The sequence below is a fragment of the Sarcophilus harrisii genome, chromosome 6 (genome assembly GCF_902635505.1).
Source record: "Sarcophilus harrisii chromosome 6, mSarHar1.11, whole genome shotgun sequence".
Taxonomy (NCBI): domain Eukaryota; kingdom Metazoa; phylum Chordata; class Mammalia; order Dasyuromorphia; family Dasyuridae; genus Sarcophilus; species Sarcophilus harrisii.
This window is the reverse complement of record NC_045431.1, coordinates 195950804-195965875: the sequence shown is the minus strand read 5'-3', so window position 1 is coordinate 195965875 and position 15072 is coordinate 195950804. Positions and strand designations below refer to the sequence as shown.

General features: G+C 34.7%; 1 protein-coding gene and 1 pseudogene across 1 annotated transcript; both read left to right on the top strand.

Moving 5' to 3' along the window:
• The first annotated feature begins 475 nt into the window (after nucleotides 1-475).
• LOC116419854 (olfactory receptor 480-like) lies at nucleotides 476-1414 on the top strand. Its single transcript, XM_031942201.1, has one exon. The coding sequence runs from the start codon at nucleotides 476-478 to the stop codon at nucleotides 1412-1414; it is 939 nt and encodes a 312-aa protein (XP_031798061.1).
• An 11835-nt stretch (nucleotides 1415-13249) lies between these two features.
• On the top strand, nucleotides 13250-14193 carry LOC100924954 (annotated as a pseudogene).
• Nucleotides 14194-15072: the final 879 nt, after the last annotated feature.

Here is a 15072-nt window from a genome sequence, read left to right as displayed (position 1 = left end):
GATTTGCTGATAATATGATGTTAAAATTTCTAACATATTAAACTGAACATATCAGTATAACTGAATAACATATTAAACTGAATATAGTTATATAAACTAACATGTAAACTGAATTTCTAACATATTAAGCTGAATATATATGAACAAAATTTGCCTTGGTGACAAATACCCAACCTTTTTCTAAGTCAACCTAGTATCAGATCATTTATCATCTCTTACATCCCAATCCCATCTCTTCCTATTGAAATCCTACTGATTCTGAGACTTACTTCATTCAGATAGCTCTAGTTCTATGAAGCCATCCCTGACTTCCTCCTTCTGTATTTTCAGAGTATGTTACTTGTATGAACCACTTATACATTTACCATTCCTACAAATATTAGGTTGGTGGCAGATAAGAAATGCTCAAATTTTAGTTTTTTATTTCATTCTAATTGTGATTTTTTTTGTCTTGACAGGCAATATTTGAGAACAGATGACTAGCAAAAACTACACTGCCGTGACAGAATTCTTTATTTTGGGGTTGACAGATGACCCAACCCTTCGTGTTTTCTTTTTTGTGGTATTTCTAGGAATCTATTTTGTCATTTTACTGAGCAATCTAAGCATCATAATATCCATCCAAAAGAGCTCCCAACTTCACACTCCAATGTACCTTTTCCTCAGCCACTTGGCTTTTGTAGATATTGGGCTTTCCTCATCTGTCACACCTGTGATGCTCATGAGCTTTCTTAGGGACATGACCTCAATCTCTCTGTCAGGCTGTGCAGTTCAACTTTATTTTCTAGTTGCCTTTGGGACAACTGAAGGTTTAATGCTGGGTGTGATGGCCTATGATCGGTACGTGGCCATCTGTAGTCCCCTACTCTACTCCATCAATATGTCAACTAAAGTCTGCAGTCTTTTAATCATCACAGCTTACCTAGGTGGTTGTTGGAATGGTTGGACCTTTATTGGTTGCTTATTGAATTTGTCTTTTTGTGGACCCAATAAAATCAATCACTTCTTCTGTGACTACTCACCTTTGCTGAAACTTTCTTGTTCCCATGTTCCTCTTGTTGAAATTCTTCCTTCTTTCTCTTCAGGATCGGTAATTGTAATAGCAGTTTTAATTATAACTATCTCTTATGTTTATATTCTCTCCTCAGTCCTGAGGATGCGCTCCATTGAGGGGAGATCCAAAGCTTTCTCCACATGTACTTCCCACCTTACTGCCGTTACACTGTTCTTTGGTACCACTACATTTGTTTATGTGATGCCTAAGTCAATATATTCTACTGATCAGAACAAAGTGGTGTCCATTTTCTATAGTGTAATAATCCCCATGTTGAATCCCCTGATCTATAGTCTGAGAAACAAGGAAATGAAAGGGGCCATGAAAAGACTGATAGGCACAAAACACTTGTTTTTATAAATTCATTTCAATAAAGAGCATCTCCTATATTCAGGGCATTATGTTGGAGATATGAAGACAAAATAGGCCATACTCATGAGCAGCTTACATTATACTTTTATAGTTAGGGCTGACTGGAGAGACTTACACGAACTGATGCTGAGTGAAACAAGCAGAGCCAGAAGATCATTATTTACTTGAACAACAATACTATATGATGATCAATTCTGATGGACCTGGCCATCTTCAGTAATGAGATGAACCAAATCAGTTCCAATGGAGCAGTAATGAACTGAACCAGCTACACCCAGCGAAAGAACTCTGGGAGATCACTAAGAACCATTACATTGAATTCCTAATCCCTATATTTTTGCCCACCTGCATTTTTGATTTCCTTCACAGGCTAATTGTACAATATTTCAGTCTGATTTTTTTTGTACAGCAAAATCATGGTTTGGTCCTGTATACTTATTGTGTATCTAATTTATACTTTAATATATTCAACATTTACTGGTCATCCTGCCATCTAGGGCAGGGGGTGGGGGGAAGGAGGGGAAAAATTGGAACAAAAGATTTTGCAATTGTCAAAGCTGTAAAATTACCCATATATATAACCTGTAAATAAAAAGCTATTAAAAAAATAGTTAGGGCTGAGTAGTATCAATAAATAAACGAGCTTGAGAAATTTTACATAGTCATTGTTATTGAATTAAATTGATGAATTTAAATGTACTGAAAATAAAAGCCAATGAATCTGATGTTGTTTGATCTGATTAGTAGTCTGAAGGAAATCTAGGTTTTTGTTATCAATTTGAATGATAATGTGATTATCAAATTCCTGCATGGTGAATCCTCCATATTTCAACTACTGCCTTCATCAGTAATATCTTTGCTCCTTTATGATGTATATAGTTCTTTCTTATCATAGTGCACATTCAGAAGATATTACTATTATGTCTATTGTTTATGTAATTTGCTGAAATCCTTTATCCATTTTTCTCTTATCTTAATTGCTAAGTTTTTTTTTTAACTGAGAGAATAGGTCCCAGTGAGTTATTGGATCTATGATATCTATCTATCTATGATAAATTTGTTTATGAGAATTTTGGATAGCTCAAGATATAGGCCAAAGTAAAATAAATGTGAAGTCTTTGAAAGTTTTTTCTGCCTCTAGTTTCCAGTGGAATAAGTAATGATATGTTACCAGTAATTAGGAGGATCTATTAAATTTAAGAACTTGGGGATGAAGTGGTACTAGGATCAGAAAATCTCAGTGTGAAGAGGTTTCAAAAGCCATTTAGTTCAATCCATATATGTTTAATTATTTTCTGTACAATATTTCCAACAAGCAGCAATAAGTCTTCTCTCAAAGACCCTTAGAAAAAAGGAGCTCATTACCTCCTGAGATAATACATTCCCTCTTGGGGAATTCTAAGTCGTAGGAACTTTTTCCTTACTGAATATTATGGTTCATTTATGCAGCTTAAATATTAATTGGCATTTTTTTTTCCTAACTGCATTTCTGACTCATATTGTTTGTGGAGTTCACTTAAATCTTCTGATCCTTCTCATATAGATGGTTTCCACTTCTACAGTCTTTTAGCATCTCTCTCATTCTCCAAGAACTTTCATAAATCACTGATAGTGGCTCAGCAACCAATATTTACCAGTTCTATAATCATCCTGGGATATATTTCATATGCATCTGCTAACTTAAACTTCTTAGTGACAGCCCAATGATCTCTTGCTACTTTCCTAATTATTTTGATTATCAATCCATTAGCCTGTTTTCCCCATGTGTCCAATGACACATTTGTTTGCCCTTTTCAATTCAAAAATTGTTATTTTTATAGCAAAACAAGAGTAAAATAAAAATTGAGTAGTTCTTGTTTCTTTTCATTGTACATTAATCACTATCTTACTGAGTTCAAGTAATAGCCCCTTTTTTGATCCTTGTCTTTTTCCCAAAATATATAATTGGACACATGAACCATTTCTGTTTTTTTTCTACAATGGACAATGTTTGTTATGAATATTTCTGTACTGATAAGTTCTTTTCCTCCCTTTTTAATAATATTCTTAGGACATAATAGTAATTGTAATAGATCACTGAAAAAGGATGTGAATAGTTTTGGGGTTCATATTGCCTATTACTACATTACTTTTCACAAAGATTATAATAATTCACAGTTCCATCAGTAGTCAGTACTCCTGTATTTGCCATAATTCTGACTAAAATTTAATTTAATTTTTAAATATATGAAAATTTAATGAGAATGAGATGGCATTTGGCAGTTATTTTAATCTTTATGAATTTTTTAACCAACAGAAATCTATTTTCTTCCCACCCCACTTAAAAGAAAAGCAAATGCCTTGTAACAGATACACATCATGAAGCAAAACAAAATTTTCATTGATTATACATGAAAAAAATATGGGTCTCATTTTGCATTCTAAATCTATTGTCTCCTTGTCAAGAGATAGATCACATGTTTGATAATATTTCAGTTGATTTTCTATGATTATTAAATATATTTCAGGTTGCCACTGATAATTTGCATTTCTTCTTTGAAGAACTGTCTGTTCTTATTCTTTTTTCTTTTCCTCCTGCTGAGGCAAAGTGGGGTTAAGTGACGTGCCCAGGGTCACATAGCTAGGAAGTGCTCTATCCACTACACCACCTAACTGCCCCTGTTCTTATTCTTTAACTACTTTCATTTTGGAAAATGGATCTCATCCTTCTTAATTTGTGCCAGTTCCTTACAAATTAGTAGTCAGATTTTTATCAAGAATATTCACAGCTAAAATATTCCCTGTTTGTATCTTAAACACTGATTTTTATTGGGCCTAAGCTCTTTACTTTTTATGTTTAAATCCATTAATTTTGACTCTAAAGATTTGTATTTGTTGAATAGTTAAGAACTTTTCCCTTCTATAACTCTAGTAGATTATCATTTAAATATATTTTGTTTTGCTTGACTAAAAATTAAATACTTTTTTATAGTAAGGATAATTTAAAATTAATTCATTTTCCATTTTTCTATCCAATTTTCTCTATAGTGGATATTAAACAATTTCTTCTTCAATGTTTTGACGTTTTGGTTTCTTTTTAAAAAATCAAATACTAGTTTATTGCATAGTGTAACCTAATTTTGGATTATATATTCTGTTTCAAACATCTTTCCCCTCCTACTTTTTGCCATTTTCAGATAATTTATATAATAGTCTATCATAGCCTAATTTGAAAGCTAAAAGTGCAAGTAGCTCCGTTTATCTCTTTTTATTTTATTGTATATCCGTTTTCACATAAATTGTTTTTATTTTAATTCTATGAAATAGTTTCTTGGTATTTACATTGAATTTATAACTTGCATTGTATTGTCATCGTTACCATATTTTGTAAACTGGATAGATTTCCACTTTTAAAATTTTTCTTCATTTATTCCTACATTAGTAAATAAGGGGAATTCTGTGATCAGTGTATCCTTAGACACCAATTTGTTATGTTATGCTTGTGAGAGAGGCCAGTTGATCAGTCAACAAATATTTATTAAGCACTTTCATGTAATAGGTACCGTCAGAGGTAGAAAGAATTGGGATAGATAATGATATTTTTAGCTGCTTCAGGCTTGGTTTATAGGACTGAAAAGGAATTATTCATGTGTTGGGTTGGGCCAACATGGAGTATTTCAAGTACAGAGTTCTGGCCCATAAAAATGGAGGAAGGTCTTTACTAAAGAATTCTAGGGAATGTGTCATTGATCCTGAGGATTTTCAATATTTTTATGACACATTAATGAAGTCGTAAATTCTATGCTGATCAAATTTATAGGTGACATGAATGTGGGAAGAATACTACTCTGTATGACAGAGTTTGATCACAAAAATAATTGGACATGCCAGAAGAATGTACCATATCCTTTGATTTAGGTATGTGATTTAGTTAGTGTGTAGAGTACTCCAGATAAGGAAAGGGCTCTACTTGAGCAAATCTATGACTATTTGCCAATATATGGCCTTAGAGTAGTACTTGGGGTAGTGATAACTTGGGGTAGTAATAACTAATGTTTCCAGAGTCAAATAGATGTGATATGTTTGATGTAGGACTTAACCCTGTATCTTCCTGACTCCAGAATCAGCATTTTATTTGCTAATGGATGATATTTTAGGGGCATAAATGGAAAGATCTATGCAAGTTAAAAAAAAATCTAATTCATAACTATAAAATATAGGACTTGTGATTATGTAACAATTCACATAAAAAGTTTTGGGGGTTTTAGTGAACTACCTGGGTCCATAAGATAACAGGGACACAATAAAAGCTAGGGCTATCCCAGGATGCATTGAGGCAAAGTATCCAGAACTGAGATTTTTTTGCCCTACTCAGATCACTTCTCAAATATGAAGTTCAGTTATAGGTATCACATTTAGAAAAGAACTAGATAAGCTGGAGAAAGTCCAGTGAAGACAACCAAGATGATGAGCATTCAGTATGAGGTCTGGTTGAAAGAACTGGATATATATAACCTAGAGAAAAGAAGACTTAGAAGACAAAAGTCTTCAAGAATATGGAAACCTGTCATTTGAAAGAGGTCTTTGGATTGTTTTGCTTGGCCCAGAAGGCAGAAATATGAGTTGTAGATGGACGGGGAGATTGGTCAAGACATAAAGAAAATGTTTTTAATATCTATACAAAAATCATACAAAAGCAGTGAACTGCTTTAGAGGTAATGCATTTCCTCCTTTTGTAGCTCTGGGGTTCTCTAGGAACTTGCTACACCTTAATGATGTCTTCCTTCTTAATGGCATCTTTCCCCTGGTTAAGTGTGAGTTCTGCTACGGTAGGTAGCTCTTGTCTTCCCCTTTGTTAATTGCTAGAAAACCTATATGGATTTAGCTGATGTTGGTAAAATAATAAAATCTTTGCCTCTTGATTTGGAGATGGTGCAAGCCTACAAATTTTTGAGATACCTTGCACCAATGGCCCATAACCCCGATATATTTTTGGAGTTCATCATTCCCACATCCTAACTTTTGATGGGAAGCCTCATCGTTTTGATGGCTCTTTGTGGGGAGAGTCTGATTACATCTCCAAAGCCCATAAATTTAAGCACAGTCTTTGTGGTTTAGTTTAAACCAATTTAAAATGAGGAGGTTGGACTTGATGGTCTTTAAGAATCTTTCCAACTCTGAATCTATTATTATACAAAATTCCAGTTAAGTTTCAGAGACTGTAGCACCCCCAAAATGAAGTGTTAGATTCAGATCCCCCTGCTTGGTACCACCTTAGGGATGAGTTTCAGTGGCAAGGGCTACCTGCCAGATAAATTGGTTCTTTCACACTTTTGGGAGATGAACTCTGATTGGAGGAGTCATTTGCTCTTCCCTCTCAGACAGCCAGCTGAAAGAAATTCTAATAACAACTAATATTTATACAATACTCAAAGATTTTTCAAAGTATTTTATGAATATCTCATTTGATCCTCCCAACTTCTCTGAGAGAGGTATTATTAATTTTACATATGAAGAAAATGAGACTGAAAGAAGTTAACTGATATTACAGACTTTCCAGATATGCTGCTTCTTCCCCCTCTCCAATAGTATAGAAGTTATGAGCAGAGGATGAGGTGATCCTTCTCAAACCTCTAGGACCAATCAATAGCTACCTTTTAGAAGAAAGCTACCTTTCACATGGAAAGTTGTATATTTAAATACTTTGCATTCATTTTTCATTTTTATCATATATATATATATATATACTTTGTGCATTTTGTCGTCTCTAATGAAATGTAACTTTTTTTTAGAATAGGGATTATTTCCCAATTTTTTGGTATTTGTAACCTCGGTACTTCAGTACTGTACAGTACAGTAATCTACAGTACAGTAGATTCTGCTAGAAGGCAGATGGGTCATATAATTGTTAGAGTACGGGGCCTGGAGTCATTTTCCTGGCCTCAGACACTTACTAGCCAGGTGACCCTAGGCTGATTACTTACCCCTGTTTTATTCAGGTCCCTCAGCTGTAAAATGAGCTAGAAAAGGAAATAGAAAATTACTCCAGTAACTTTGCCAAGAAAACCTCAAATGGAAACATGATTGAACAGTAGTAAGTACTAATAATTGATATGTTTACCCAGGTGGGCTTTGACGGAAATTTCTAGCAATTCCAAATTGTATTTCTCTTGTTGGGGAAGTTCCCACAAGGGGACAATAAAAATAGGTAGTGGGGAAAATGTTAAGAACACTAGGATATAGTGTTGATTGCTTTAGGCCACTGTGAGGCCCTTTATGTTCATTTTTAAAATTTGTATTTTCTGGGGCCTAAAATGAAAGTTGTCCTATACACAATACATATTTGTTACTTTAAATGCTTGTACAATATCCGGGAAAACTATTGCTTTCATTTATGGAAACTGATACATGAACTTTCCATAGCTTATATTCAGAGGCTTCTTAGGGTAAATGGAGGCAATGCATGGAAGCAATAATAAGTAAATGAGAATATGACATTTTGTGAGAGGTTCCACAAGATCAGAGCATAGAGTTTTGGAGGGTTACAGACTTTGGTTTACAGCAATAAAACATACCTTCTTGAAATGAAAACCTAACTTCTGATTAAAGGATATGCTCAGATTTTTACCAATGTTCTTTGACATGATACTGAAAATTCTAGTAATTATAAAAAGAGAGGGAAATGACCGATATAGTAGATATGGTAATATTCCTTCAGTTAATTTAGCATTTCTTTCAATTGTACCCTTTCCCTTATTCTTAATTGGGGGTCTTTTGGCTTTGTCAATTTTGCAAAAGGGTCTGTAGCACACAGAAGGTTAAGAATCCCTGCTTGAAAGGCTTGTAAAACACTTTACTGCCTTCATAGTAAAGTGTTTCCTGTGGCAGCTAAGGGAGAAGTTCCTTGAGGTGCTATATATGGACAAGCCACCAGATGGTACTCCAAGCTTGAGTTGTTCTTGATCACTCAATGCTACCCAAGTAAAACATCATCTTTAGCCTGTCGATCGCAGCTCACTCATTTCTTCCATTCACAGTTAATAGCAATCTCTTAGCCTTTTATAACATTTCTCAGTGTTTTCTTAGGTTCCACAGTGTTTCAATATTTCAAATACCATACTTTGCTTGCCTTCAGCCTCCACATTTACTTGCTCTTCTCTTCAATTAACATTTAAATTAAATTAATTTTCATTTGCACCAAAAGCAAAATTCAGTGAGGTTCAAAGCAATTACCCTTATTGCACTGAAACATATCTGTTTCCATTTCTTTTACCTCGTTCTGTGATATGGTTCATTGTTGTTTGTCTTTCATTCTCGAAGAGGGCCATGACAACAGGCCATTGATTGGATGCCATGACATGCAAGTGAACTGGATTTAAGTGAGGAAGGGCTGAGCAAGGTCACCTACCTCACTTTCTAGAGTCATCTGGGTCCAATGACAAGATATAGAGGAAGATGACTGGAGATGGCCTTTTTAAACTAAGGTCTTCAACATGTCCCAGTTTGACTGAAGTCACACCCATTCAGTGATTTAGACTAGGTAGCAATTGAGGTAAAGAATTACTTCCTTCACCTAGTCCAAAAAAACCTCTCAAGAAATAGATAAATAAATATGGGGAGGGAAGGCCCTCAGAATTTCTGGCCAAAGTAGAAATGATTGGTATTTACATTTAATCTGAGTCAATCAGGACACAAACATTGACCAAATGGGGCTTGATCTAGTTCCTATTGGTGGCCAATGAAAATCAGACTGGGTTTGGTTTAAGGCATGGTCCTTAAAAAAGAAATTTAGCCAACAAATCTCAAGATATTTTGGGAGGGTTCAGAGGAACAAAAGAAAAGAAAAATGCTTTTAAGAGCAGGTATGATACCCTATGTGGACAGAAGGAGGAAAGGGAAGGAAGGAAAGAGGGAAAGGAGGGAGGGAAGGAAAATGGAAGGAAGGAAAGAAAGAAGGAAGAAAGGAGAGAAGAAAAGAAGGAAGGAGAGAGTCTCCTAACTGATCAATTCCAATTTGTGGGTCAGCTTTACTCACAGAGGTTGTTGTTTGTCCTTGGTTCTCAGAGAGAGCCATGACATCAGGGAGATGATACTATGACATGCAAATGAATTGGATTTATATGAAGGAGAGCTGTGTAAGGTCACCTGCCTCACTTTCTCCTCCAATCTCCTGGGGAAAGGGAAGGCTTACAAAAACCTGGAGGTCTTTGTAGGGAAGTGCTTTCAGTCTTGTCTTTGAGAATCCCAGGGGACAAGAGAAAATCATCTCACTAGCTCCAGAACTTGATGTTTCCTTGCAAGACCGGATATTAAATGATCTTCCACCATGGGCCAATTGTTGACCCACAATATTTGTAAATTGTCTTATGCTAAGTCTATGTGTCATATAGGATAAATGCTCTTGTATCCCAGGAGACTTTTATCATTGAACTTTGAAAAAATTATAAATGCTGCTTTCACACATGGATAGTTCTCCTCAATGGAATTGTACCTTTGTTCCAGCATCTGCAGTTTCTACTAGGCTGAAATTCATAGAAGTATATATATGTATGAACAGATTGGACTCTAGTGAACATTGTCATGACCACAATTGCTACATATTGACCCCACGACAATTGTTAAGAGCTTCCATGGCAGATTATTTTTACTAGTTTGTCTATGTTGCTATCCAATCTTGTGTTTCATTTTCTAAAATCCTGGATAAACAAAGGCAAAGAAAAAATAAATGAAGGCCCCTGAAATTTTTGAGACATTGTCAGATAATTCATTTCTGTGTTTGTAATTTTCTCAATCCCAATGGATTTCACATGGTATTTAATAATGTAGGCTTTATTTGGAGATAAGGTGTTCAAGGGTTTATATCCCACATGCTATCAAGCCTAATATAAATATGGTGCTGCCATGAAAAGATAATCACTTAATATCTGATCAGATAATATCTGATTATCTTCTTGCATCAGTAGGTACCACTGGTTTTGCTACAAACATGTTTTGATCTGATATAATTTGCAGTTTATTTTATGAAGATCTGACTATTTCTTTTGCCATGTCAAGTGGGTTTATTTCTGTCTCTGTCTCTGTCTGTCTGTCTCTTTGTCTCTCTCAAAAGATTCAGTCTTGATTTGGGTCTTCATGTTTCTTTTATACTGCTGGATAAAGTCAGAGATCTAGAAGTGAGGTGTATATATATATATATATATATATATATATATATATATATAGCATTATTATAGCATGCTAGTAAATTCCAATCTATCATAGGTCATATCACACATCCTGAAACATCATCACAAACAGTAAGTACCTGATAAAACATGTTTAGAAAAAGATACTTTATGTAAAGATATGTAGGTATCCATAGATACATTTGTTCTTATATATTTCTTTTTTTCTTTCCCTATTAGATTGAGGCTTTGAGAGGAGGTATTTCACTCATATAACTATGGTTTGATGTAATGGACAGAGAATTGGACTTAAAATCAAGAGATCTGGATTTGAATTCAGGATCTGACTCTTCCTAGTTCTGTATGAAACCATGGATGATTTCACCTTTGTGATCCTCAGTTATCTCATCACAAAAATGAGGATAATAATATTTTCCTCAAAGAATTGTTCATTTATGAAATTTAAATTCTGGTACGGAGTTATTAGCATTCCTGTTATGTAATTATTGTGATTCTGTTACCAATATGAGACTTGAGGTTTTCAAAAGTAAGCAGTTGCCTTCAATTCATCTAGAATTTTGATGTCACTTATGCTTAAAGCCCTGTTCTAGCCACTGGGATACAATTGGGAAAAATGCAAAATAGTCATTAATCTCAGTGAGCTTACATTGGAGAGGAAAGAATAAAAAGAGTTACACCAATAATAAATGCTAGATATATTGAAGAGGGACAGAGTTTTAAAAACTAAGCTTACTCTAAGTAGTGATCCACTAGCTGAGGCACTAAAGAAACATTCTAAAAAGCAGAGATGAAATAAAGCATTTTAAGCATGAAATGGCCACTATAGAGGGACAGAGAGGGGGGTAGAATTCTGAGTCTGGGGAATAGAAAGAAGGCCAGTTGGATTGAAATATAGAGTGTATGACTGAAAATAAAGTGAAATAAATCTGAAGAGGGAAGCTGGATTCTGATGGTGCAGGAGTATAAATATCAATCTAAGAAATTGTTATTTTGTCCTCAAGACAACAACAACAACAACAACAATAATAACAGATGTTCAAGATTTGAGTAAGCAAATGATGTGGTCACTTATGTGTATTAGGAAGAACATTTTTGTAGATTTTTAAAAGGATATTTTAAGGGAAGAAAAGATAGGACTTCTAATTAAGAGGGTCACACAACCTCCCAGAGGAATTACTATTACTAATGCTATTCTAATATTAATTAATTAATTAATATTAATTAATATTACTAATTACTATTCTAATGCAAGACTAAGTAAAAGGAAATGCAAACATGAGTAAAGGAGGTGACTGTGTGAGTGAATATAAGAGAGATGATATATGTTATACATGTAGAAGTGACAAGATTTGGCAACTGACTTGTTGGGGAAAGAAAAATGGAGAGAAGAGGAGAGGTCAATTCCAGAATTGCAAACAATTGAGAGGATAGTGAGTCCCTGAACAGAAATAAATGAGTGGGTTTAGGCTGCAGATTGGGGTACAAGACAAAAGATTGTAATTGTTGAGTTTGAAATGCCTTTGGCCAGGTGCAAATGTCTAACTGTGGTAATATGTGGATTGGAATTCAGGATATAGAGAATTAGGATTCATCTGAATGGAGATATCAAAGGGATTTGTGAAAGTTAATGAGCTCATTGAGTAGTTGTAAAAAAGCAAAGAGGACCAATGACTGAACTTTTGGACATATGTATGGTTATGAGGCAGCACAGAGATCATGATCTGACAAAGGAGAGCGAGAAGGAAAAATCAGACAAGTAAGTCTGAGTATCAAGAGAGAACTGTGTCATGAAAACTCATGAAAAGAAAATTTTCCAAGAAGAGTAAGGGGTACCCTGTGTCCCATGCTGCACAGAGACCAATCATTGAGAATGTATCAAGTACTTTTTATTTTTTATCCACTCTGCTGTGTGCTAGGGATTCAAATACAAAGACTGAACCAAACCTTATATTCCAGAAATTTAAATGAGAGTTACAAAAATACCACAGAAATTAGGAAATAATTGGTAACTTTGAAGGAAATAGTGACAGTGGAATGATGGAGTCAGATTCAACACCTCAATGAATCAATGAGTGAGTAGGAAGAGAGAATTGGACTCAACGAAAGTATATTTTCCTTCCCCTGTGAGAACTGGCTGGAAAAGTGAAGAGATATAGGATGTCAGGGACAAATAAAGATTTTTAAAGGATGGAACAGATTTGGGACCAATTGTAGCCAGAAAAGGAGCAAGTGTATAGATTACTATATTAAAGATTAAAACTAGTTTTTCAATGGGAAAGCTTCAGGTTGACTATAAGGGATGGAATCAACTGAGAGGACTATCTCTTTTTCAGAGATTGTTGCAAAAGCCATAGAAGATGATATTGAGTTCTGAATTGTAGAATGAGAAGGAAAAGGAAGAACGTGGGGATAGCTTATCTTTTGTGAGAAAAGTAGGATGTAACATCTATTTTTGAGAAGGAAGAGTGAGGTGGGAAGTGTTGAAAAATTGACTCAGCACACTACACATTTTTGTAGTCATTGAGAGAGAGTTGAACCATGAGCATTATAGCCAAACTCTTCTTTGAGTTGAACAGCATTTTAGTATTTTTTGTTCTTTTTCATTTTAATGTATTCCATTTTAATATCCTTTTCTTCTATCTTCTAGGTACTCTTTCCAAAGCAGATGTCTGGCAATAACTGCACTTCTGTGACTGGATTCATTCTTTTGGGGTTAACAGATGATTCAACCCTTTGTGTCATCCTCTTTGTGATATTTCTGGGTGTCTACATTGTCACCCTAGTTGATAACCTTAGCATAATTATATTGATCAGAAATAGCTCTCAGCTTCATACTCCAATATATCTTTTCCTCAGTAACTTGGGTTTTGTGGATATGGGATTTTCCTCATCTGTCACACCTCTCATGCTCATGCACTACTTTGGGAACATAATAGTAATTCCTCTGGGAGGTTGTGTGACCCAATATTGTTTGGCATCCACCTTTGGGACAACAAGAATGCTTCTTATTGGCTGTGATGGCTTATGATCGATATGTGGCCATCTGTAGCCCACTGCTCTATTCCACCAACATGTCAACTAGTCTGTACTCTGTTACTCATCATGTCTTATGTGGGTGGTTTTGTGAATGCTTGGACTTTTACTGGTTGCTTATTGAATCGGTCCTTCTGTGGACCCAATGAGATCAATCACTTTTTCTGTGACTATTCACCACTTTTGGAGCTTTCCCAAGCCCAAGAAGATCTTGCTGAAATTCTTCCTCCTGCCTTTGCTGGGTCTGTAATTATGATCACTGTGTTCATTATCCTAATTTCTTATGCATACATCCTCTTTTCTATCCTAAAAATAAACTCCACTGAGGGAAGATCCAAAGCTTTCTCAACTTGCACTTCCCACCTCACAGCAGTCACTTTATACTATGGCACCATTACATTCATTTATGTGATGTCTGAGAGTTGCTACTTAACAAATGAGAATAAAGTGGTATCTGTTTTCTACACTGTAATGATCCCCATGTTGAACCACCTGATCTATAATCTGAGAAACAATGAAGTAAAAGGGGCCCTGAGAAAACTAATGAGTAGGAAACGCTTATTTTTATAAATTTTTCTCAATACAGCAAATATTTATCAGAAATTCTCTGCCAGACACTGTGCTAGGTTTGGAGGATCCAAGGATAAAAATGGATCTTGATTTAGTCATATCAATTAATTGGTTTTAGAAAAAGTATACTTTTGTTTTAACAGGTTAAATTTGTAATATAGGCAATATTCAATATGCATGAATCTCCTGCCTCTGCAAAGGAGTAGGAAGAGATGTCTTTTAGTAACTCCTTTTTGGAGTTTGATTGTTCTCTGTAGATTTGCAACATTAATTTTGATTTGTTTATTGTGGTGATTCTTTTTCATTTAAATTGTTATATTTATTGTGTATATTTTTCTTGACTTAGTGTGCCTCATTCTATATTAGATAATGTAAATCTCTTCCATGTTTCTGTATTCATCATATATGTTATTTTTGTGCCACATTTTGCTTGGTCTTTCCTCAATCACAAATCACTTTATTTTTAATACTTGCTATATAGAAGTGCTGCTATAAATGTTTTGGTGCATATGAAGATTCTCCTTTTATCAAGGCCCTCCTTCTGATTATCATATGCCTTTAAAAATGCATTCTTGTTGTATGGGAAACTTTTTGGGAAGCCTGAGGAGGAAGGGATCCTGCAAAAAATTAGTTCACATAAAAACAAAAGATATCAATTTTTTTACTTCTTTTTGTATATGTCCAATTGAATTTTTAAATGAGTTGTTTTGCTCTATGGAATTTTTTCCATTTCACTAATTTTTTTTTTAGTGAGTTATTTTCTTTTTCCAATTCACAAATTCTGTTTCTCTGCACTTCTTGGGAGCTTTTTACCTTTTCCAATTCACATTTCAGGAAGTTGTTTTCTTTTTCCACTTTATCAAATTTTTCTTTTAGTGA

Excerpts from the sequence above, each read along its gene's own strand:
- LOC116419854 (XM_031942201.1), top strand. The coding sequence starts at position 476 with ATGACTAGCAAAAACTACACTGCCGTGACAGAATTCTTTATTTTGGGG.